Source organism: Anomaloglossus baeobatrachus, chromosome 11 (assembly GCF_048569485.1).
Source record: "Anomaloglossus baeobatrachus isolate aAnoBae1 chromosome 11, aAnoBae1.hap1, whole genome shotgun sequence".
In the NCBI taxonomy this organism is placed as follows: Eukaryota; Metazoa; Chordata; class Amphibia; order Anura; family Aromobatidae; genus Anomaloglossus; species Anomaloglossus baeobatrachus.
Window position 1 is genome coordinate 148357758 of NC_134363.1, and position 26492 is coordinate 148384249.

At 44.8% G+C, this 26492-nt stretch overlaps 1 protein-coding gene across 1 annotated transcript; it reads right to left on the bottom strand.

The window, feature by feature from the left end:
• Positions 1 to 3307: 3307 nt before the first annotated feature.
• Positions 3308 to 23384, bottom strand: MMP23B (matrix metallopeptidase 23B). Its single transcript, XM_075329029.1, has 8 exons — positions 22987 to 23384; positions 11910 to 12025; positions 10193 to 10332; positions 9019 to 9186; positions 7442 to 7606; positions 7255 to 7365; positions 5825 to 5951; positions 3308 to 5336 (listed from the first exon to the last, which is right to left on the bottom strand). The coding sequence occupies exons 1-8, from the start codon at positions 23110 to 23112 to the stop codon at positions 5162 to 5164; spliced, it is 1128 nt and encodes a 375-aa protein (XP_075185144.1). The 5' UTR covers positions 23113 to 23384; the 3' UTR covers positions 3308 to 5161.
• Positions 23385 to 26492: the final 3108 nt, after the last annotated feature.

Consider the following 26492-nt stretch of genomic DNA (forward strand, 5'->3'; position numbering starts at 1 on the left):
GCCACCGACCGAGGATGCGGAGTGAGGATGCCGAAAGTCATGAGGAAGCCGCTTTGGTAGCGGCACCTCCGGTGGTCTGTTTAGGACGTGACTTAGACCGCCATGCATCAGAGTTCCTTTGATCTTTCTGAGGCCTTTTGGACGGGGAGAATTGGGACCTGCCCGCGCCCCGAAAGGACCGAAACCTCGACTGCCCCTTCCTCTGTTGGGGTATGTTCGGTTTGGGCTGGGGTAAGGATGTATCCTTTCCCTTGGATTGTTTGATGATTTCATCCAAACGCTCGCCAAACAATCGTTCGCCAGAAATTGGCAAACTGGTTAAGCGCTTTTTGGAAACAGAATCTGCCTTCCATTCCCGTAGCCACAAGGCCCTACGGAGTACCACCGAATTGGCGGCTGCAACCGCCGTACGGCTCGCAGAGTCTAGGATAGCATTAATAGCGTAAGACGCAAATGCCGACGTCTGAGTGGTTATGGACGCCACCTGTGGCGCGGACGTGCGTGTGGCTGCGTCAATTTGCGCTTGACCTGCTGAGATAGCTTGTAGCGCCCATACGGCTGCGAATGCTGGGGCAAAAGAAGCGCCGATAGCTTCATAGATGGATTTCAACCAGAGCTCCATCTGCCTGTCAGTGGCATCTTTGAGTGAAGCCCCATCTTCCACTGCAAGTATGGATCTAGCTGCCAGTCTGGAGATTGGAGGATCCACTTTGGGACACTGAGTCCAACCCTTGACCACGTCAGGGGGAAAGGGATAACGTGCATCCTTAAGGCGCTTAGAAAAACGCTTATCTGGACAAGCATGGTGATTCTGGACTGCCTCTCTGAAATCAGAGTGGTCCAGAAACATACTCGGTGTACGCTTGGGAAACCTGAAACGGAATTTCTCCTGCTGGGAAGCCGACTCCTCCGCCGGAGGAGCTGAGGGAGAAATATCCAACATACGATTGATGGACGCAATAAGGTCGTTCACTATGGCGTCCCCGTCCGGAGCATCAAGATTGAGAGCGGCCTCAGGATCAGAATCCTGATCAGCTACTTCCGCGTCATCAACCAGCGATTCCCCTCGCTGAGACCCTGAACAATATGATGCTGTCGAGGGAAAATCTAAGCGAGTTCGCTTAGTCGGTCTGGGGCTGGGGTCTGTGTCAGAACCCTCAGCTTTGGATCCATGAGATACCCCGGGAGGACATTGTTGGTCCAGCTGAGGTGGGCCAGGGAACAAAGAATCAACAGAGTCCCTGTGCTGAGATACCGGTCTGGACTGCAAGGCTTCCAGTATCTTAGCCATAGTCTCAGAGAGTTTTGCAAACTCCGTCCCTGTCACCTGAACAGTGTTAGCAGGTGGCTCCCCCTGGCCCCCCCCTAGCAGAGGCTCTGGCTGAGTAAGTGCCACAGGGGCCGAACAGTGCCTACAATGAGGGTCAGTGGAACCTGCCGGTAGCGGGGTCGTACATGCGGCGCAGGCAACATAATAAGCCTGTGTTTTGGCACCCCTGCCTTTCGTGGGCGCCATGCTATTATCTACCCTGAGCAACACAATAGGGTATATAGCCAGAAATCAACTGTGCACTATACGGTGTAAAATAAACATATAATGTTACACTACTGCACAATGGGGCTAGCACCACAGGTGCTGCTTACCACCCGCTTAAAGCGGTTGTGCGGTCACCAGAGTCCCTGCCTGGGTCTCCCAGATTTTGTCCCCCTCTGCAGCGTCCGAGGAGCTGACAGGAATGCGTCCTGAGGAGAGGAGAGAGCCGTGGGCGTGACCCAGAAAGAGCGGGAACTGGTGCCTGCACTGTGCACAGTGAGGGGAGTGGAGTATGCAAAGCATGCTCCAGCCCTCAGTGCTGCTCGTTCTGTGCAGCGTCCCGCCCTTCCCCTGCCTGTCAGGGCTGTGGGCGGGAGGAAAGGAAACTAGGCCGCAAAAAGCCGGGGACTCTAGTAATAAACGCGGCCGCCGTAAAAGCGCGGCCGGCGTGGAAGTCCCCGGCGCACTACAAGTCCCAGCAGCGCCGCAGTGTTTCCATGGCAGCGGCGGTCAGTGCGACAGTCCCTATACATAAACACACTCAGCAACGCTGAGTGTGTAATGGCACATATTAACCCGGTCAGCGCCGCGGTCCCCGGTGCACTAGCACACCCAGCAAAGCTGGAGTGTTGCTGTGCGCGGTCCCCACGGGGACACAGAGTACCTCCAAGTAGCAGGGCCATGTCCCTGAACGATACCCGGCTCCTATCCAGCAGGCTCCACAGGAGTTGTGGATGAAGCACGGTCTCCTGTGCCTGGAGACCGATAGGATCCCACTTCACCCAGAGCCCTGAGGGGGATGGGGAAGGAAAACAGCATGTGGGCTCCAGCCTCCGTACCCGCAATGGATACCTCAACCTTAACAACACCGCCGACAAGAGTGGGGTGAGAAGGGAGCATGCTGGGGGCCCTATATGGGCCCACTTTTCTTCCATCCGACATAGTCAGCAGCTGCTGCTGACCAATCTGTGGAGCTGTGCGTGCATGTCTGCCTCCTTCGCACAAAGCATAAAAACTGAGGAGCCCGTGGGAGCACGGGGGGTGTATAGGCAGAAGGGGAGGGGCTTAACACTTTTGAGTGTAATACTTTGTGCGGCCTCCGGAGGCATAGCCTATACACCCAATTGTCTGGGTCTCCCAATAGAGCGACAAAGAAAAGCAAAATCCTTCTAGGAAAGAGTCTTGTGGACAGATGAGACCAAGATAGTGGACAGATGAGACCAAGATAGAGGTTTTTGGTAACATACATCATTCTACTGTTTACTGAAAACAGAATGAGGCCTACAAAGAAAAGAACATCATACCTACAGTCAGATATGGTGGAGGCTTAAAGATGTTTTGGGGTTGCTTTGCTGCCTCTGACACTGGGTGCAGCCAAATATTAATTAGAGGGCGCCAACAGTTTTGTCTGACCCATTTGTGGGGTTGTGTGAAATTATGTCCAATTTGCCTTTTTCTCTCTTTTTTTTTTTTTTCTTTTTTGTGGTGTTCCACTACACACAAAGGAAATAACCTTATGTACAATAAAATGTGTGTAATTACAATAATTTTCTGGGTGAAATACATTTTCTAAAATATAATTAAAATAATGGGAGACTAATGTATACTCCCTCCCCCCATACGGGCTCACATGGGTCGCACTGGTGGAATCAGTGTAATCCTATGGACGTCGCATGACCATTTTACTTTTTATAGATTTACATTTTTTAAGCAAAAATAGACATCTTGAAATGTTTTTAATTACAAATTATTTATTAAATTGAATTTTTCACACATTTTCCTGACACTAACAGCAAAGCCTAAAATAATCCTAATCCCACTGCATAATATATGAAAATGTAGCACCGTAAGGAAAGTAAGTGGAGCAGCTCGGAAAGACAGATCCTTCATCATGTCACATATAGGATATCTGCTCCAGCTCTGCGGACATCATAACAGTTTGGTTTTAGGGACCTTTAGCCTCTTGCTGTGGTGGTGAAGTCACAGAAAGAAAACAAAAAATAAAAAATCTATACAATTGTTTTGCATTTTCGTAGGAAGTTGGGGGGGGGGGGGGTCCCGTCCAGCGGATATAGATATGGCTGATGAATCAGGGCATGCAAATCGATTCACACCAGCTCTAATCCCAAGCAATCAACTGAAAAAATGCTTGTTTTGTTGCATAATTTAGGCTTAAATAAACATTATCTTTTATCAGCAGCATGTCCCTTTCAAGAAAATGTGGACAAAATTGGAAATTGTGTTTTAGAGAGCAAATTGTGTTTAAAAAAAGCTGACAATTTAGCCTGAGTTCTATGGTGGCTTTGGACATGTCCCAACTGCTACATTGTAGCATGATACACGGAAATGGGGCTCCAACCGCAACAAGCAAGTCAGAAACCAGTTGGAGTTTTTGTAACTTGCTTGCAGCGGTTATTGCGGGTCACATTGATCCAACTGCACTCTGAGGCACCTGCACTATGTATACAGCAATCCTGTGTCACTGCCAATGTTGTTGTGTAGCCACAGCCTAAAACATATAAATGTACTTGTCATATTGGAGTTTTTGTAACTTGCTTGCAGCGGCTCTTGTTGGTCACATTGATCCACCTGCACTCTGCTGCAATGTAGTATCTGAATACAGCAATCTTATGTCACTGCCAATGTTGCTGTGTAGCCCCAGCCTAAAATATGTACTTGTCATAGTGGAGTTTTTGTAACTTGCTTGCAGAGGCTGTTGCGGGTCACATTGATCCACCTGCACTCTGCTGCAATGTAGTATCTGCATACAGCATTCTTGTGTCACTGCCAATGTTGCTGTGTAGCCCCAACCTAAAACATATAAGTGCACTTGTCATATGGTTGTTAGATGCTTATTGCGGGCAGTTTTTTCTGCCGTTGTTTAAAGGACCCCGGAGGGCAATGTTTAGATCCAGAATGCTTTCTACATCAGTGTTCCCCATCCTGTGGCTCTTCACTCCTGCAAAATTATAACTCGCCTCATTCCCTGACAGCCGCAGCCAATAAAGGCCTGATGGGAGTAAATCAATGTTAATACATCTGGACAACTATGTGCTATTATCCCAGGCTCTCAGCATTGATGAGGATGGATTGCATCCACAAAGTGTTATTTTCTGGATATTAAAAGTGGGGTCTTCTTTATCAAAATCGTCTTATACAAAAAAATCTGGGCAACAAAGACAGTTTTTATTTTAGCCAGCCATGATAAATCTGCCTTAGTGCTCTGCAAAAGTAATACGAGGCAAGCGATGGGCATTTTGGACCCATCGTGTTCCCGGTCAATGATGCTTTCAGTCCCATTTCATTCTGCATTTCTTTATCGCAGACTTAGACTTTTGTGAAGCCATGAAACCCGAATCCAGCTGTTCACTACAGCTCAAAGCCGCAGGATTATGTCACTCATATTTCATCAATCCACCCCAATTTGGGGTTTTGTAATGGGGTTATACTGTATGTGCAAAGCTCAACAATGTGATGATGCCCTCAAAAGACAGAAGCGCATTGCATCATCGCCAAGCAATGAGAGGCCGACGTATCAAAATGTCTGGTGTCGAGAAATGGTGGTGTGTGCGCACAAGTCAAACCGTTGGTCTCGTTGTCCAAAACTTCACGTAACTACTGGATTCCTCACATTTGTACCCTTATATTCCAGGAGTAGGTCGTCAGCACCCGCTCCCTCTTCTTTACTATGCAGGTATAGAGGCCTTCGTTGATGGCGTTGGCGATGATACTCATGTGGTCGTCATTGAGGAAGAGATATCCAGGGTAGGAATACTCCAGGAGCTCGTTGTCTTTGTACCAGCTGTGGACAGAATGCAATAAATATCATATGACATGTAATGAGTTTGTGATATTGGCCGGGCTGTGCGACCGTATACTCTAAAGCAAACCCGTCGGCTATGTTTTGTACGTTACACCACATCTAATCCCCTCCGACAAGAGTAGAGTCAAGCTTTGCTTTTAAAATAATTAGTCTAATCAGCGGGACACGACTGGCATACGGGGTCTCCCACTGTGGACCTCAAGCCTTCCAATGAAGATTTGGTCATGGGCAGGCATAGCGTCAGTCATGAGCATCCAAAATTCCCTTCCAATCTTTAGTGTGATAAGGGCAGCCATGGGCACAGAATAAGATCCAAAATTATCTCCTGCGAGATTCATAGGATATTATTATTTTGGTTTGGGATGGGATGACATAAAAAGACCATAGATACATTTCCAATGTTCCTTGTAAGAAATTTGGCCAATTCTCTTTCCTATGATAAATCATCTATCGTGGTTTGTACTTACTACACTTTGCCTTTTTTATGGATAATCTTTTTTCCACATCTGAAGGTCATATTTCTGCCTTCTGGAACCAATCGGACTTTGGTTCTGGGTGGTATCGGGGTTGGCATCCGCGTCGGGAATGGAAAATCTAAAGGGTCCAAAAATAAAGATCTGTCAGGTACAGAATATTTACAAGGCAAATTGGTGAAAAGCCTATACGCCAAAATATGTGAGGATTATGTGCATGCTCTTTTCTGATAGCTTGGAATAAGTTACAGGCTCAGACTGGCCCACCGGGAGATCGGAGAATCCTCCGGTGGGCCAAGCTGCAAGGCCAACATTGAAAAGCCTATAAACCAAAATATTATATGAGGATTATGTGCATGATCTTTGCTGAAAGTTTGGAGTACATTACTTGGCTCAGACTGGCCCACCAGGAGATCGGGGAATCCTCCGGTGAGTTCAGCTGCAGGGCCAACACTGAAAAACCTAAAACCCGGAACATTGTATGAGGATTATGTGCCTGCTCTTTGCTGAAAGTTTGGAAACTTACAGGCTCAGACTGGCCCACCATGAGATAGGGAATTCCTCCAGGGGGCCGAGCTGCAGGGCAAAAAATGGAAAAACCTCTAAAACAAAACATTATATGAGGATTATGTACATACTCTTTGCTGAAAGTTTGGAGTAAGTTATAGGCTTGCACTGGCCCACCAGGAGACCAGGGAATCCTCCGGTGGGCTCAGCTGCAGGGCAAACACTGAAAAGCCTGTTAACTAATACATTATATGAGAATTATGCGCATGCTATTTGCTAAAAGTCTGGAGTAAGTTGCAGGCATGGACTGGCCCACCGAGAGATCGGGGAGTCCTCTGGTGGGCCCAGCTGCAAGGCCAACACTTAAAAGCCTATAAACTGAAACATTATGTGCATGCTATTGCTGAAAGTTTGAAGTAAGTTACAGGCTCCAACTGGCTCACCGGGAAATCAGGGAATCCTCAGATGGGCTCAGCTGCAGGGCAAACACTAGAAAGCCTATAAACTGAAACATTATGTAAGGATTATGTGCATGTTCTTTGCTGAAAGTTTGGAGTAATTTACAGACTCGGACTTGCCCACCGGGAGATCGGGGAATCCTCTGGCAGGCCCAGCTGCAAGGCCAACACTGAAAAGCCTATAAACAGAAACATTATATGCCCCATTACAGGTTTTGTCATAGGACTTCTTTCTTTTGTTAATAATATATTATAATCCAGGAGATTTTTATTTTTTTTCCAATGATTTAATAGTGGAAAAAAACACATTAATCAGACATGTCTTAAGACTGAGGTCCAGCTGTTTGCACCTCCGTCACTGCCAAGAACTAGGTGGATTCTGTTCCATGCTTTGTTTGGGCCGTCACCCTGCATTTTACACCTCAATGATTATTCTATTAACTCGTGTCTTATAGATACCGTAGCAGAAGTCACAGCTGTACGGACAATACTTCTTCATAGGTTTCCTCCGGGAATCGCAGTACCCTTTATGTGCCCAGCTGGCACACACCAAGTATCTGTCTCTGCACCCTGCAAGAAAAAAAAAAAGAATGATCTGGCTAATCCAAAGCAAAAAAAATACAGAATTTGCAGAATTGGAACTCACCGTACAGACTGTAGATGCCCCACATGTCATCTTGGGAGATTATTTTCTTCCCTGTCAATGTGGCATTAATGTGCATCAGGGCATTGCTGTTGAGAGAATGCATCAGGCCCAAGGAATGTCCGATTTCATGAGCAGCTACATGCACCAGATCTGTGAGCCAGACACCTATGAAGAAAGGGCTTGGCAATTAGATTTGCAATATTTATACCTTTTTTTAACATATAAACAATAGCCAATGTCCTAAATTATATGTTTTCCCCAATAAGAGCAGGCTTTGCTTCTTAAAAGGTCAGGTTGGCTCCATAAAACCTATTTTCTCTCTTTGGGCATTTGATTTTAGTTTTATTCTTTAAAACATAAAGTGTAATTGTAACCAGAACTATAAATGTGAAATATTTGTGTCATCCAATTGCAATATTGCTTGCAGGCCTAAGATAGATCAGCCCTATTCATCAAGATCAACATCTGTGGTTTCCCAGCATACCCTGCTGTCAATTGGAGATCACACCTTAGAGACTGTGATGACCCAGCATCTGACCACTTGTGTAAGGTGTGAACTGTTCTTAATTAGGCCAGACATATGGTTCCTTTGGTAAATCAAGAGGAGTTAGCCATTGTCTCATGTTAGATTGATTGGAGCCCTATTGTCTGTTAAATGCAGATTGCTTGTTAAATGTGAATTGCCTCAGCCCTTTTGACTACATAATTAAGAGGAAAATTATGCAGTTGGATTGAACAAGCGATCAATGAGAGAACAGCAATCTCCTACCAATCCTGTGAGACACAATACCCTGAAATGAGAACTGATGGGAATAAAAAAGGCCTTGCTCCTGTCACCATATTCATATTTACAGTACTTCAGCCGAGGATACACAGTCCCAGCTGGAGGATCATAGAACTGCTTCAAAATTAATTCATTCTACAGGAATTCAGCCTAGGATCTACAGTTTCAGCTGAAGGATCACAGAACTGCTCCAAGATTCATTCCCTCTACAGGATTTCAGCCTAGGAACCACGGTTCCAGCTGAAGATTCACAAAAGTGCTTCACTTCTCAATGCGGAGCCCCCAAAATTTTCTTTAAGAACCCAGGTTGGGACAATTCGGTCACCTGGCTACATATCTTGTGCTCGGTCAGCTTGTTAAGCTTACCACTATCTCTTCACAGTGGGTACCCGCCAAAAGCGGGGTACTGCTAGCTTAGATTGTTGGCCCTAGCAGCCCTGAAGTCACAAAGATCCAGGGAGGATCCAGACGAGCCAGGGAAAGGGTGAAAGTCTATTGCTTGTACCATCTTGTGCTATTGCTGGGACTGCACAATATGTTTTTGCCTGTTGGTGAAACAATAAAGTCTTACCAATGAGTGGTTCCCTCACCCTGTGTTCTCTGAGAAGTGTTTTGCACCCAGGGAAGGAGTGCAAGTCTTCAGTGGGATGAGCCCTGGTCCGTGCAGTCTTTCTGAAGATAGCCAGGCCAGTAGACGAGAGCACCCACTGACAGTCGTGTCTCCACATGGACCAATTGACTATTTTCTAGAAAAGGTCACAACCCTAAGGCCAACAACAAAAATAACCAGTACCCTTTTTCCAACTGAATCTGGTGTTTCCCAAAATCCAGTATTCACTGTCATCAAAGTGAATCTCTCCATTCTGTGGAAAGTAAGCATGAGCCAGCTCCCCGGTGGTTCCATCGAAGCAGTAATGAATATGAGACTCCAAACAATCCGTGTGGTTTATGCCATAAAACCCTAACAAAATAGAAAACAGTTGTGTATATTAGTCGTAAATATGCCATATTGGTATGCCTACTCATAGGAATCTCACAAGGCACCTTTTCACTGTCAAAGGACTTATCATTTGCCATAAATATGTAATATTTTTACCAGCTGGTAATGCCGCTGTTCTTGTGAATCCGGCAATGTTTTTCTTTTGTTCCTGTGCCTCTCTGTTCCTGAGATATGACCCCATCTTCCCTGTTTGTAAATCTGGTCTTTTTATCCCAAAGGGGCGTGGTCAACAAGTTTACTCCGTGACCACGCCCCCAGAGATAAAGAGACCAGATTTACATACAGGGAACAGAGGGCCACATCTCAGGAACGGAGAGGCGTAGGAAAAAAACAAATACATTGCTAGTTTCAGGAGAACCTTGGCGTTTATGCCAGGTAAAAAAATTTGTTAATTTATCACAAGTGACAAGTCTCCTTTAAAGGAGCTGTTGAACTAAATGTGTTTTTTTCACTCCTAAGGCCTTGTCTAGTGTTAAAGCCCAGTCCTATTGAAGCGAGTATGATTGCCAGGGTTCCAACCACTATAAACCTCATCAATCCTGAGAACAGGGCTCTGAAGAACCTTGTCTTGAATGGATCAGAGGTGCACATGCTCAACCTCCATTCCATGCATTGTTTATAGGACTGTGGGAGAAAGTTGGGTGCTGTACTCTCACCGTCCCATAGACTATGAATGGAGTGAAGATCGAACATGTGCACCTCTGCTCCATTCAAAATGGGGCCTAGTTCTAAGGTTCCAGAGCCCTGGACTTGGGATTGCTGGAGGTCCCAGTGGTTGGACCCTCGTGCAATCATTAAGTTATGACCTATTGTAACATAATATAATGTGAATAGCCCTCTAATGATCAAATAAATCACCCAGAATCTGCGTGAAAAGATCTCACAATCCTATCAGAGAGCTCAATAAAGGATATAAATGTTGCACCCCTAAACTTATCCGATTTATATGAATGAGCAATCAACGTACCAATCTTCATATCACTTTCTTGGTCTGCTGGGACCTCCTTGAAGTGAAAGGGCGTCACATCGCTCCACATCCGGTACGCTTCCGCTATGCCTTTTCTTGTATCACTCTCATTAATTAAATTTCTTGGAAATGACACAATTCTGCAGGAAAAAAAAGTTGATCAAGATTAAAAAAAAAATATATAAATTCTGGGTCCAAGTCTGCAATAGTCCAAAAAAAATTTACATTTACAGTGTAGATTAAAGTATATAAAGTATCTACATATGACATTCCTCCTGTCAGATCGGAACGTTTAGCGCACCTTCGTAAATCAAACATCTCTTCTTTTGGACATGTGGCGTGCAGATTCTGGAAGCCTTTTCCACTTAAGCCCCTTATATAAAGCAGCCTCCGTTCCTCCACATACACAGATAGTGATACCTTTATAAAGAGGGAGGGTCTAACCATTGGATTCAGAAGAATTGGGAAGCCTGGACCCTAATTCCAGGTAGAGCTCCACCAGTGAGAAGCAAAACTGGATGGAGATAAAGAAGTGATTTTGTGATCGAACTCCATCACCTACCGTAAATCATTCCCAATGCAAACCCTTTTAGCACCGGTGTTCCATTTATGGTCAGAAATTGCGGTAACAGACCCCAATTGACAAAGCCACAGTTTTTGGCTGCAACACAACAGCACATCATCCATAGAAAAAAATGTATCGGAATTCTCCAATAAAATCCATGAGCTTTATTTCATTGCCATTAAAATAACATAGTCATTGTAAGGAGGCAGCTCATGTTTACGCGTTTCGACCGTCACGGTATTAATTGGAACAGGCTATGATTAAGATCGTGAAGGTCGAAACGCGTCAATATGGCTGCTTCCTTACAATGGTGATGTTATTTTATGGGCAATTAAATAAAGATGATCGATTTTATTGGATAAATTGGATACAGTTTTTGGCTTGATCAATTTTTGTATTGCCCAACTGTACCGGTGGGCTATTCGGGAACTTGTGAATGAAATACGCGGGAGTGGAGACATTAATGGGGTGAGTTTAACAACCCTGTTTTTGCACATTATTCACACTGTGGCAGCTACTTGTTGCCTTACCCCATCAGATACAATTAGGGGTGACTTACCTGTTGGGATACGTTGACGATGTGTCACACTCACATACAAGCATCCGACGAGTGTATGCAATATTGTTACAATGCAATTTATGTTTATCATCATCTTTACATTGTTGCATCCTGGTCACATATTGTGCATATAGGGGTCATGTAAGAATATATACAAATGTTCTATCACATACCTGTATGTCAGATTATAATGGTCCCATTTCAGCAATTTATATTACAAGGTGGGATACGTTGACGATGTGTCACACTCGCAGAGTGCATGTAATATTGTTATGATGCAATTTATGTTGATCATTATCTTTACATTGTTGCATCCTGGTCACATACTGTGCATGTTGGGCCGATGTAAGAATATATACAAATCACATACAGTAGCTGGATGTCAGATTATAATGGTCCCATTTCAGCAATTTATATTACAAGTTGGGATACGTTGACGATGTGTCACACTCATATGCATGCGTCTGACAAGTGTATGTAATATTGTTACAATGCAATTTATGTTGATCATTATCTTTATATTTTTGTATCCTGGTCACATAATGTGCATGTAGGGGCTATGTAAGAATATATACAAATAGTCCGTCACAAACCTGTATGTCAGATTATAATGGTCCCATTTCAGCAGCCCTGGTGTTAGTGTGTAGCGTTTCGTCCTCAGGTGATACGGCAAACGAAGAACCGGGCCTGGAGCCACCACAGAGTCTACCTTAGAAAGAGTTAAAATGTCAGATACAAGAGCTTTCACTCGGCCACGTGTGGTAGGTTTCTATTGCAGCAAGCAGCCTCCCAGCAAATAAAGTGGCAAATCAAGATTCTTCACTTTACCCAATCAAAAATTGGGGACAAAATAAGTGCAAGTATTACTAGAACTTTATTTTTAACTTGATTATCCTTTTAAAAAAGACTTTCCAATTTAAATTTTTATTGAGTTTTCATAAGCATACAATAAAGAGCATGGGACCATGTAATGATAGACAGATTTCATCAAACATCTGGACAATGTTAAACTGTCATAGGAGTCATAATGGATTATAAGTCATTGTGGTGACACATAGGTCCTCATTTTAAACCGTAGAAACCATAGAAACCAGTAACACAGAGAGGAAAGACAGAGGAGAGTAGCAGTCATGGTATGTAGGAAAGATAGCGTAGGTCAGAGAGAAAGGAGGAAAAATAGAAAGTAGAGCGCGGTGACCGGGGCTGATACACTGTCCGCTGGACCAAGACCATTCGAAAAGATGGTGTATGTCATCTGAAGAAGGGAGGGAGCCGGGGGTTCCTGCTCCTCAGGAGTCACACAGATCCAAGAATTTTTTACTAGACAGAAAAGATTCCCACTGGAGCCATTTGGTGGCTGTCACCACCGACTGCCCGCGTGACTGAGCCATCACCACCTCCATACGGTGAATCACATTTACCTCCATGACCCATTCTTCCAACGAAGGGGGAGCAGAGTCCTTCCATCGTCGTGGGATCACTGTCTTAGCTGCCTGGAGAAGATGGCCCAGGATAGAATTTTTATAGACCTTTTCGGATACATTAAAGATGTACAATAATACCGCCTCTGGGCGACTCGGAACCACAACCCCGGTGACCTCATGAATGGCCGCCAGTATTTTTTCCCAAAAGGCCGACAAGCTCGGGCAGTACCACCAGATATGCGACATAGTGCCCCCCTGCGCTCCACATCGCCAACACGTGTCAGGGATGTCGGGATACCATGCATGAAGAGATGCTGGGACCCTATACCATCTAGACAGTATTTTATAGCTGGTTTCTTGCATCCTGGTGGCCACCACGGACCTGTGGGTCAAACGGAAACAGCGTTTCCACTGATTCTCAGGGAAAGTCTGGCCGAGCTCCTCTTCCCATGCCGCACAGAATCGGGGGGAAGACGTCTCCGCCGCGTTCGTCATACATTTGTACACCTTTGAGATTGCATGGCGTGCACCAGAGGGCCCACTACAAAGGTTTTCAAAAGGCGTTTGGGGCAGGTGGTGGGCTATGTCAATGTCCTGGGAGGTTATGAAGTGCTTGAGCTGGGCATATTCAAAGTGGAACCGCAATTTGAAGTTGCGGTTCTCTACAATCTCCCGGAGTGGAAGGAGGGACCCCCCCGAAACTACCTGGTTTAATCTCAGGGGGTTTAGTTTCGTGCAACCCAGAAAGTTGTTGGACGATGCTCCCGGTAGAAACTCCGGGTTGTCAGTTAGTGGCATGAGGGGTCCCCTAGGCTGGATCATGAGGTTGCGTGATGATATAGAGTGTATCGTTCGTAGTGTTTGTTTGGTACTATAGGACATCTCAATTTTATGTTTAAAAAAAGACTTTCCACTTTCCATAAATATGTATTTTTTTTTTACCTGGTGTAAATGCCGCTGTTCTCTTGAATCCGGTGCTGTTTTTCTTTTCTTTCTATGCCTTTCCGTTCCTGAGATATGGTCTTTTATTCCTTGTATATAAATGTAACCATTTTATCCAACTAGGCGTGGTCCTCATGAAGACTCCCATAGACAAATCTTGATAACCACTCCCACTTGGCTTAAACAAACAGATTTTTATATGGGGAAGAAGATGCCATATCTCCGGAATGGAGAGGCATAGAAAGAAAAGGAAAACATCGCCGGATTCAGGAGAACAGCAGCGTTTACACCAGGTAAAAATTAATTACATATTTATGGCAATGGATGGTCATATTAGGGTGACACCTTAAACATTTATCTGTAAATGCCCGTATATGCTTTTTACTAACTTGCAAATCTTTACGTTTTGCCGAGATATCTCCATTTTATTCCTTCCAGATTTTGCTTTGAATGCAGCCAGGCTGTCTTGCATTTATGTCAGACCTGGGAATAATCCCGTACTCGCAGAACGTGTGATGCTGAAGTCTAGATTTTCATAATGGGGAAATCGTGACTCAGCAGAAAGCCTCCGATCTGGAATATGGCTCATAGCAGAGAGCAGGAAACTCTATGCAGGGGCTTGTACCAGTGATTTATTCTTCTCTACTGTAAGTCTGACATGCCCCCCCATAAATACGCTTTATTAGCGACACCAGAGAATTATGAAGACAAACAGATCCGCTACAGAATTTATTGTGCAATTGTTTCATGCCTCCTGGAAGACTGAAAACAGGTCTGTGTCACCTTGAGAGTCAGTATAATATACAGCAAGCTGAACTTTCTATAACCAGAAGACGTCAAAGCTAAATGATTGATACTGCTCACATATTTGATGCTTTATAGGAAGGTAGAAGACAGATTCTGCAATGTTATGTGCATTTGATTACTGAAAAGGACATTGACTGGTAAATATTTATTACTAATCCCTGGGATAGATAATAATTTTCTGTTTCCTGGGGGTCCCGATCCCCCCTTTATTGCTCCCTGGATTAACATTAAATGGTGCATGATCGTTGTTCTATGGGACAGAATGAGAAGTGAGAGTACATCAGTCTACTATTTCTTTCAGCGGTTAAATGAGATCGGTCAGCAAGTTTTTGCTATGGAATGGGAGATGTAGGTGTGATGCTAGACACTACGAGCAGTATGAATAAAAGGGTAGTCAGACAAGCCGGGATCATAGGCAGGGAGGTAACGTATGAAGTTTAGAGAGCAGATATACAGTTAGGTCCAGAAATATTTGGACAGTGACACAATTTTCGCGAGTTGGGCTCTGCATGCCACCACATTGGATTTGAAATGAAACCTCTACAACAGAATTCAAGTGCAGATTGTAACGTTTAATTTGATGGTTTGAACAAAAATATCTGATAGAAATTGTAGGAATTGTACACATTTCTTTACAAACACTCCACATTTTAGGAGGTCAAAAGTAATTGGACAAATAAACCAAACCCAAACAAAATATTTTTATTTTCAATATTTTGTTGCGAATCCTTTGGAGGCAATCACTGCCTTAAGTCTGGAACCAATGGACATCACCAAACTCTGGGTTTCCTCCTTCTTAATGCTTTGCCGGGCCTTTACAGCCGCAGCCTTCAGGTCTTGCTTGTTTGTGGGTCTTTCCGTCTTAAGTCTGGATTTGAGCAAGTGAAATGCATGCTCAATTGGGTTAAGATCTGGTGATTGACTTGGCCATTGCAGAATGTTCCACTTTTTTGCACTCATGAACTCCTGGGTAGCTTTGGCTGTATGCTTGGGGTCATTGTCCATCTGTACTATGAAGCGCCGTCCGATCAACTTTGCGGCATATGGCTGAATCTGGGCTGAAAATATATCCCGGTACACTTCAGAATTCATCCGGCTACTCTTGTCTGCTGTTATGTCATCAATAAACACAAGTGACCCAGTGCCATTGAAAGCCATGCATGCCCATGCCATCACGTTGCCTCCACCATGTTTTACAGAGGATGTGGTGTGCCTTGGATCATGTGCCGTTCCCTTTCTTCTCCAGTCTTTTTTCTTCCCATCATTCTGGTACAGGTTGATCTTTGTCTCATCTGTCCATAGAATATTTTTCCAGAACTGAGCTGGCTTCATGAGGTGTTTTTCAGCAAATGTAACTCTGGCCTGTCTATTTTTGGAATTGATGAATGGTTTGCATCTAGATGTGAACCCTTTGTATTTACTTTCATGGAGTCTTCTCTTTACTGTTGACTTAGAGACAGATACACCTACTTCACTGAGAGTGTTCTGGACTTCAGTTGATGTTGTGAACGGGTTCTTCTTCACCAAAGAAAGTATCCGGCGATCATCCACCACTGTTGTCATCCGTGGACGCCCAGGCCTTTTTGAGTTCCCAAGCTCACCAGTCAATTCCTTTTTTCTCAGAATGTACCCGACTGTTGATTTTGCTACTCCAAGCATGTCTGCTATCTCTCTGATGGATTTTTTCTTTTTTTTCAGCCTCAGGATGTTCTGCTTCACCTCAATTGAGAGTTCCTTAGACCGCATGTTGTCTGGTCACAGCAACAGCTTCCAAATGCAAAACCACACACCTGTAATCAACCCCAGACCTTTTAACTACTTCATTGATTACAGGTTAACGAGGGAGACACCTTCAGAGTTAATTGCAGCCCTTAGAGTCCCTCGTCCAATTACTTTTGGTCCCTTGAAAAAGAGGAGGCTATGCATTACAGAGCTATGATTCCTAAACCCTTTCTCCGATTTGGATGTGAAAACTCTCATATTGCAGCTGGGAGTGTGCACTTTCAGCCCATATTATATATAGAATTGTATTTCTGAACATGTTTTTGTAAACAGCTAAAATAACAAAACTTGTGTCACTGTCCAAATATTTCTGGACCTAACTGTAAATGTAGTCAGGAATAGGGCCGAGGTCAGAAGCCGGGAGATAACGTATAAGATTCAGGGAGCAGACAAGGACGTGGTCAGGAAGAGGTCCGAGGTCAGAAGCTGGGAGGTAACGTACAAGGTTCAGGGAGTAAACAGAGATGTGGTCAGGAAGAGGTCCGAGGTCAGAAGCCGGGAGGTAACGTACAAGGTTCAGGGAGCAGACAGAGATGTGGTCAGGAAGAGATCCTAGGTCACAAGCTGGGAGGTAACATATAAAGTTCAGGGAGAAGATAGAGACATGGTCAAAGAGAGTTCCAACGTCAGAAGCCGGGAGGTAACGTATATGGTTCAGGGAGCAGACAGACGTGGTCAAGAAGAGGTCCAAGGTCAGAAGCCGGGAGATAACGTATATGGTTCAGTGAGCAGACAGACTCTGGTCAAGAAGAGGTCCAAGGTCATAAGCCAAGATCAGAACACTTAGGGCGGCTTTGCACGTTGCAACATCGCACATGCGATGTCGGTGGGGTCAAATTGAAAGTGCCGCACTTCCGGCGTCACTTTCGAGATCGTAGTGTGTAAATGCTAGATGATACGATTAACGAGCGCAAAAGCGTCGTTATCGTATCATTGTTGCAGGCTCCGACTTTTTCATAATTATGCTGCAGCTACAGGTACGATGTTGTTCCTTGTTCCTGCAGCAGCATACATCGCTGTGTGTGAAGTTGCAGGAGCGAGGAACATCTCCTTACCTGCCGCCGGCGGCTAAGCGGAAGGTAGGAGGTGGGCGGGATGTTTACATCCTGCTCATCTCTGCCCCTCCGCCGCTATTGGCCGCCTGCCGTGGGACGTCGCTCTGACGCCGCACGACCCGCCCCCTTAGGAAGGAGGCGGGTTGCCGGCCAGATTGACGGTCGCAGGGCAGGTGAGTGCATATGAAGCTGGCATAGCGATAATTTTCGCTACGCCAGCTATCACAAGATATCGTACCTGCGACGGGGGCGGGGACTATCGCGTGCGACATCGCAGCATCGGCTTGTGATGTCGCAACGTGCAAAGCCCGCCTTACACTAGACAGGAGCCAAGAGCACACTGAGCAAACAGGAAATACGACTTGCGAAGTTCAGACAGAGGAAGCAAAGTAAGGAGACAGAGCAATCACCAGAAACGAGGCACATCTCTTAAGTCATCTCCCAAAACCAGCGTGGACCCTAGTGCTGAAAGACAAAGACATATAGCAGAGCATTTTCAAATGCAAAATGCTCCGCATAGCGGAGCCATGACAAAAGCATTCCAAATGCAAAATGTTCCCCACAGCGGAACCGTGACAGTAGGGGCATAGAGCCTGATTCTATTGATGTCTCAATCATTTGACTGCCTGATGTAGTTTTGATAGAGTCCCTGTTTTCTCTGTTGTAGATGTAGAAGTGCTGGGATTGCTGATCTGGGTATAACCCCGCCCACACTTCTGATTGGCAGTTTCCTGTGTATACTGTCAGCAAACTGCCAATCAGTGATGGAGGCATGGTTACACATATTAGCTGGACTAGTCTGCACATGACACCTAGTCCAGCAGTGATAATCTCCTCCTGTAAAAATACTGATTGTATTGCAACTACAAAACACAGCTTAGTAAGTGACACATCTCTGGAATTGGGCTTTCTTTCCCTATATTATGCTGCTCTCAGATTATCTAGCAAAAACCTGCTGATAAATTCCCTTTAAGTTAAACTAAGTTACCTCATTCAATCCCAATACAGTAGGGAAGAATAAGTGACTGGGACCCCGTTCTTGTCTCCTGTGGGGGTCCCAGTGCACAATCAAACACATACCACGTGGGGGTAAGGGATAAATGTTATTAATGGGAAAATCGATAACATCCCTCTAAATGTGATTTTACCCATTGACACTAGATATCCCGCATCTAAGACTCTTCCTATAAGGAAGAATGAAAGATTAGTACTCTCTCTATTAAAATTTTGGGTAATTTTCCTAATAGCGAGACCCCCACAGACATTTAGGACATAGATGACAGATACGTTAGTAACGCAGCCGCAGTGATTGCACCATTAGGTCACCATTCTGCTGTGATTTCTCCGGAATATTCCCGCACCTGTCAATCAGTCCTCTCTATTTTCCTTCCTCTCTCTTATAATAAGTAATAATTGCCGCGCTCTTTGCCGGGTAATAACACCGACCCCAATCTCCAGCGCTGCGATTCCCACTAATGTAAACACATCACGGACAGCGCCGGCTCATCAGCTGCCATCCCTCCTACAAGACCATGAAGTCATCGTCTGTGCGGAAACAGATGGCGGATTCCCGCTAATAAGGACTAATTGCCTGACAAGCGCTAACAATACTATATGGCCATAGCGTGCACACGGAATATACTGCACCCCTGTAGACAATTACTGGATACATTTTTATTTCAGATTTCTGTATAATACTTACATTTATCTCCATTACCTGTGTATGAAGATTTAAAAGATGCTCCTATTGGCCAGTTATAGGGAATGTGTCCTCAGAAAAAGACAATACTGGTCAGGTTTTTATGTTAGATGTATTTTTATGTATCACAACCCCCCCCCCCATTTACCATATCAGTATTCATGAAAGACACAAAATAAAACAAAAACAGAAATGTTGCCATTTTCACACTGGCTAGACTTACACTTCCTCATAATGCGTGGCGTCACACCTCACCTCCTTCCCCTCCTGCACAATGACTGATAACACCTCTATATACAATAGATAACATAGGATCCACCATTCACATAGGTGATGTCACAGCTCACCTCCTCCTCATCCCAAACAATGACTGATAACACCTCTATATACAGTAGATAACACAGACCCCACAATTCACATAGGTGATGTCACAGCTCACCTCCTCCTCATCCCAAACAATGACTGATTACACCTCTATATACAGTAGATAACACAGGATCCACCTTTCACAATAGGTAATGTCACAGCTCACCTCCTCCTCATCCCAAACAATGACTGATTACACCGTTATATACAGTAGATAACACAGGATCCACCATTCACAATAGGTGGTGTCACAGCTCACCTCCTCCTGTACACTGTCTGATAATACCTCTATATAGAGTAGATAACACATGATCCACCATTCCCAATACATGATGGCACAGCTCACCTTCTCCCCTCCTGTACAATGACTGATAACACCTCTATATACAGTAGATAATACAGACCCCACAATTCACATAGGTGATGTCATAGCTCACCTCCTCCTCCTGTACAGTGACTAATAATACCTCTATATACAGTAGATAACACAGGTTCCACCATTCCCAATACATGATGGCACAGCTCACCTCCTACCTCTCCTGTACAATGACTGATAACACCTTTCTATAGAGTAGATAACAGGATCCACCATTCACAAAAGTGTGGAAACCCTGGAAAAATGCAGATGAACCACTACTGGTTAGAAACGATATTAGAAGCTCAGATTAGAGGTTCAGAGGGCTTCTATGAAAGATAGAGTCAGAGTCGGTTTATTGTTGCTTGTGACCAACACAGGTGCGGACATATCATGGTGCAGCCTGTGTAGTCACACAGGGCCCAGAGGAGAGGGAGGCCATTTCCATGTCCAAACCAGGTGGAATTGTGCATTTTGATGACATATTTTTATTTTTTAACCCCTGTACCCACCTACAGTTTCAAAAACAAACACAATCAGTGCTTTGCTCCCCCTTCCCAGGTCCGCTGCTGCTCCATTTGTCAGTTATTGTTTGTAGCACTGGAATCACATGTACTGTGCTGCAGGCAATGAGTGAGCTCAGTGGCTTTGAAGAGCTTATGCCGCCAACTTGGGCAAGAATATCAAGTATGTTTACTGGCTGCAGCGCTGTCAATGGGATGTCAGCACTGCAGACAAAAACAGGCACAGGGAGCGGCGGAGACTTGGACCCAAGGAGGGTGAGTAAAGCCACTGTGAGTGTAAGTGGAGAGGGTTTTTTCAAAACCATAAAAAATATCTTGGAGGGTAAAATACACCATGTTGCCCTAGATTACTGATCCTGGGACTACATAGGGGAATCCTCTGGCCAGCACGGACCACCCACAACGTGGTCTGGCCATTTATTGGAACCCGGCGCATCGACAACTATCTAAATGTAATTCATAAAAGTGCTAACAAATTATTACGAGACAGTTTTATGGCTGAGGACACACACCCCTCCATTGTGCAAGGGTTTCTTGGGGATTTAGAAGTAAGTCCAACACTTGAAGTGATCACATAAAACTAATGTTCTCAATATGTGAGGAAAAGAGACCGTCAGGCTCCTACAGCTGCGCAGTCAGGGGTCCGGCGGGGTACGGGATCACAGCCCATGTTCTCCAGCACCTGATGGCAATTCCACTGGAAATGTTTGTATGGATGAACAAGGCACCTTCAGGTATCTGGAAATTGCACTCAAGGATGAACCAGACTTGTACAAGTCCACAATTCTCTTCCTGAGATCTTGGCTGATTTCCTTTGACTTTCCCAAGATGCTACACAAAGAAGCCGTGTGTTTCAGGTGTGCATTAAAATACATCCACAGGTGTGTCTCTAATTATCTCAGATGTTGCCAATAAACCTATTAGAAGCTTCCAAAGACATGACATCATGATATGGGCTGTCCCATATTGTTTAAAGGCACAGTACTCTTAGGCCGGCGTCACACGGTGCAATCTATCGTGCGATTGTACCCGCCCCCGTCGTTTGTGCGTCACGGGCAATTAGTTGCCCGTTGTGCGCAAAGTCGGTAACCCCCGTCACACGTACTTACCTCACGAACGACTTCGCTGTGGGCGGCGAACATCCTCTCCCTGAAGGGGGATGGACGTGCGGTGTCACAGCGACGTCACTCAGTGGCTGCCCAATAGAAGCGGAGGGGCGGAGATGAGCGGGACGTAACATCCCGCCCACCTCCTTACTTCCACATTGCCAGCGGGACGCAGGTAAGCTGTGTTCATTGTTCCCAGGGTGTCACACGGAGCGATATGTGCTGCCGCGGGAACAATGAACAACCAGAGCACAGAAGGAGGAACGATTGTATGAAAATGAATGACGTGTCAACGAGCAACGATAAGGTGAGTATTTTTGCTCGTTCACAGTCATTTGTAGCTGTCACACGCTACGATATCTCTAACAATGCCGGATGTGCGGCACTAACGACGTGACCCCGACGACATATCGTCAGCTATATCGTACCGTGTGACGCCCGCATTAGACTAGCGTCTTACGGCACAGCTCACTAGCTAGGGCTAGCCCAGGGTCAGCCAGGGCTTAGGCATGTGATCGCACACTGGGGGAAAGACCTGTCTAGGGACAATAGAGAGTGCATGGTTCAGGCGCAAGTGAGTGTTTAGGGGTCACCCACACTCCATCTTCCTATCACCATGTCCTCTTTGTACCTATTTCCCTTTCCTTTTCCATTTCCCGATCTCTTCCATACAGAGGTGGATTCCTGCTCTTCCCTCCTTTTTTTTATTCAGCACAAAGCATGAAAGCAATACTGAGCAGTATAAATGTGAATCCAGCTCTGGAGTGAAATAAAAGACTTGTCAGAAAGCTCAGCACCATTCTTTTTTTGCCTCCCTCGGCTTGTTTTCTCACCCTGCTCCTCTCTATCGATTTCTGCAAAGTTTGTTGAACGCACAGTTCCCATCTAAGTCCAGGGTTTAGGGCACGTCTGTACCATCTTCATCGAAACCTTCCCAAGCTAAATCAGTCAGTTCATAGCTTATAAGAGTTTGTGAAAGAAGAAAATACAGATCTATTATCCATTGATTTGTTCGTAGCTGCTCATAATCTGATTGCCAACAATATATATAAATATATATATATATATATATATAAAAAAAAAATATATACGGTATATGTATATATATATATATATATATATATAAAAAAATATATATAGATATATAAAAAAAAATATATAAGTATATATAAAACACATAATAATGAAACCAAAGATGGCGACCCCCCAGCAGCTACTCCATAAGTAAACCTTTCAAAATGCTACTTTTTGTGTCAATCCGTATAGTTTAAAAGATCTCTGCTTGCTGCTTTTCAATCAGAACCTTAAGGCCGTGTTCGCATGTAGCGTAAATGCTACATAACATATACATTTTCCAGCTGATTATTGATTAAAACATAAAAAATTTCAAAAACGTTAAAACTGGAACAATAAATCCAACATGATGTTGTCCCTATGCGTTTCAGACTAAAAAAAAAATCCTTAATGCTGTATTTTTTCTACGTTTTCTGCAGGTGTGTGCACCAAAAAAAACGGTGAGAAAAAATATTTTGGTAAATTGGATCATTAAAAAAAAACATGAGCATTTGATAAAATAGTGACAGTATTTTTCCCTAGGGTCTGACTCTTACCTGGGTCTTCCATGACACCAGTGATGAAGCAGCGACCATTCCTGCCACCAATACGAGGGCACCGAATAATCCGAGCAGCGGCCGGGTCAATCTGCCACCGACGTCTCCATCTCTCTGACTCTCCATGGCACAGGGTTGAGATCTTTCGGCAATATACACAAATTTAGGAAGATTTTGAGCTAAATATTTTGCACTATTCCCTCTTGTGCTCTGCAGATGGTTTATTCTTGCATTTTTCTTTTTTCCTCCTCTGATCTCCTGTTTTGTCTCCCCGGTTGGGTTGTCTTTTCCCTTTCCTGTAGGCTCAGATGATTCTATCTAGAGATGGGACCGTGCAATGTCTGGAGTTCCTGCCTCATCATCCTCTCTCTAAGTTTCCCTGTAACTCTTTTCTCTCACTTTCGTTAAAATCGCGGCTGGGAGTCAGAGCTGCCAACTATCCTTCAAATTGAAGCCAAATGTTCTCATCTTTCACAGGCAAGAGAGGGTTTGGTCTGGGACCAAGTTGGGGCGAGAGTGGGGGGATCAGGAGCTGGAGTCTCCGTCCAGCTGACGGCAACAGGAGGAATAAATCTGCTCTTGACAGTTCACTGTATAGAGACCCAGAAATTGTAAAAAAAAAATTTAAAAAAAAGCTCAGACGATGAAATGTGACGGATACATGACTTATGTAATCTACCGTGTGTGATACATAGTTGTAAGTTTTGTCCATAGACACTTATGTGTCTAATATACATATTATTGTTTCCAACTTTCCATATAATTTATATTTGATCCAGAGCTGCCCCCGAGGGTCTGGATCAACATAGCCAGAAGACCCCTAAACACAGCTGCCCCCATCCCCAAGGGTCTGGATAAACATCGTCAGAGAACCCCTTAAACACAGTTGCCTCTGCCCCCCAAGGAACAGGATAAACATGGTCAGAAGAACCCTAAACACAGCTGCCCCCGAGGGACTGGATAAACATTGTCAGAAGGCCGATAAAGACAGCTGCCCCCACCCCTGAGGGTCTGAATAAATCGCCAGAGCAGCTATAAGCACAGCTGCCCCCGACCCCCAGGGTATGGATAAACATCACCAGAAGACACCTAAACACAGCTGCCCTCGGCTCCAAGGGTCTGAATAAACATAGCCAAAAGGCCCCTAAAGACAGCTGCCCCCACCCTCAGAGTCTGGATAAACATCACCAGAGGACCTCTAAGCACAGCTGCTCCCACCCCTGAGGGACTAGATAAACATCGCCAGAAGACCCCTAAAAGAAGCTGCACTCACCGCCGAGGGTCTAGATAAACATCACCAGAAGACACCTATACACAGCTGCCCCACACCCCAAAGGTCTGAATAAGCATCGCCAAAAGACCCTTAAACACAACTGCCCCTGCCCCGAGGGAATGAATAAACATTGCCAGATAACCCCTAAACACAGCTGCTTTTGCCCCTGAGGGTCTGAATAAACATCGTCAGAAGACCCCCTAAACACAGCTTCTCTCACACCCAGGAGATTGGATAAACATGGCCAGAAGATCCCTAAATACAGCTGCCCTCACCCCTGAGGGTCTGGATAAACATTGCCAGAAGACACCTAAACACAGCTGCCTCTGCCTCCAAGGGACTGGATAAACATTGCCAGAAGACCCTTAAATATAGCTGCAGCAGCTCCTGAGGGTCTGGATAAATATGACTGGAAGACCTCTAAACACAGCTGCCCCCCGGGTCTGGACAAACATTGCTAGAAGACCCTTAAACACAGCTGTCCCGCCCCTAGGGTGTGAATTAACATTGCTAGAAGACCTCTAAACACATCTGCTACCGAGAGTCTGGGTAAACATTGTCAGAAGACCTCTAAACACAGCTGCCCTCACCCTGATTTTTCTGGATAAACATCGCCAGAAGAACCCTAAGCACAGCTGCCCATGCCCTTAAGTATCTGGATAAACATCAACAGAAAAACCCTACACACAGCTGCCCCGAGGGACTGGATAATCATGACCAGGAGACGGAGACCCCAAAACACAGTTGCCCCAGCCCCCGAAGGGCTGGATAAACATTGCCAGAAGAATCCTAAACATTCTCAGAAGATCCCTAAACACAGCTGCCTGAGCTTTCAAGGGACTGGATAAACATTGCCAGCAGACCCCTAAACACACCTGCAGCTGCTCTAGAAGGTCTGGATAAACATGACTTGAAGACCTCTAAACACAGCTAGCCCTGCCCCCGAGGGTCTGGGTAAACATTGTCAGAAGACCCCTAAACACAGCTGCCCGTGCCCTCAAGTATCTGGATAAACATCACCAGAAAAACCCTAAACACTGCTGCCCTTGCACCCGCCCCCAAGGGTCTGGATAATCACCAGAAGACCTCTAAACACACCTGCCCCCGCCCCCGAGGGTCTAGATAAACATCTTCTGAAGACCCATAACCACAGCTGCTCCTGATCCCAAGGATCTGCATAAACATCGCCTGAAAAACCCTAAACGTCTGCTAATTTTCATTGTTCTTGTCAGTGTCCATCATTTTGACAGAAAAATAGTGCTGCATGAAGCAAAATTTCCTCTTTAATAAATTGAATTGTATAACTAGTATCCAATACAGATGTCATCATAGCGCTGCAGTCCACTCCGTGCTTGCGGGTCAAGTTACATTGTGCTCTAGATAGACTGCAAAGCAGCCTCACCCATGAACAGTCTCAGGAGGCTTTACTATTGGCAGACACAAGTAGCATGTGCTTTTTCTTCTCTGGATAATCATTCTTCCAAAAACAGTCTTATGGGGGCTTCATCTGAGAAATAACGTTGTAGTAAGTACAGGAATTGGACTCCAGAGGACTGAGGTAGTCATTTTCTCTGATGAAGCCCCCATCAGATTGGTTGGAACTTCTGGATTGTGCAGCAAAGAATAGATGATCACCACCATGAGTCCTGTATCTGCCAACAGTAAAGCCTCCTGAGATCATTCATGTGTGGGGCTCACCACAATTTTGCCAAAGAATACGGCCATGAATGAAAAATGGGACCTAATGATGCACCAAGAGCAACGTCTCCCAAACCATCCAGGAGCAATGTGGTGATGGTTTTTCCAGCATGATGGAGCCAACGTAACAAGGCAAAAGTGATAAGCAAGTGTCTAATATTTTCGGTCCATGGCCAAAAAACTCCCCAGATCTCAATCCCATTGAGAACCTGTGGTCAGTTCTCAAAAAGTGACAACCAAAAACACAGAAATTGTGATAAAAACCAAGCCCTGATGAGACAAGAACAGGTCATCAGTCAGGATTCGGGCCAGCATGTTGTAGATACACATAATGGCTGTATACAGTCATATGAAAAAGTTTGGGCACTCCTATTAATGTTAACCTTTTTTCTTTATAACAATTTGGGTTTTTGCAGCAGCTATTTCAGTTTCATATATCTAATAACTGATGGACTGAGTAATATTTCTGGATTGAAATGAGGCTTATTGTACTAACAGAAAATGTGCAATCCGCATTTAAACACAATTTGACCGC

Excerpts from the sequence above, each read along its gene's own strand:
- MMP23B (XM_075329029.1), bottom strand. The coding sequence starts at position 23,112 with ATGGAGAGTCAGAGAGATGGAGACGTCGGTGGCAGATTGACCCGGCCG. Across the intron at positions 9,187-10,192 it reads AGAAAGTGATATGAAGATTG|GGTTTTATGGCATAAACCAC; the intron begins GTACGTTGATTG and ends CTATTTTGTTAG. Across the intron at positions 5,337-5,824 it reads CATAAAAAAGGCAAAGTGTA|CTGGTACAAAGACAACGAGC; the intron begins GTAAGTACAAAC and ends TTCTGTCCACAG.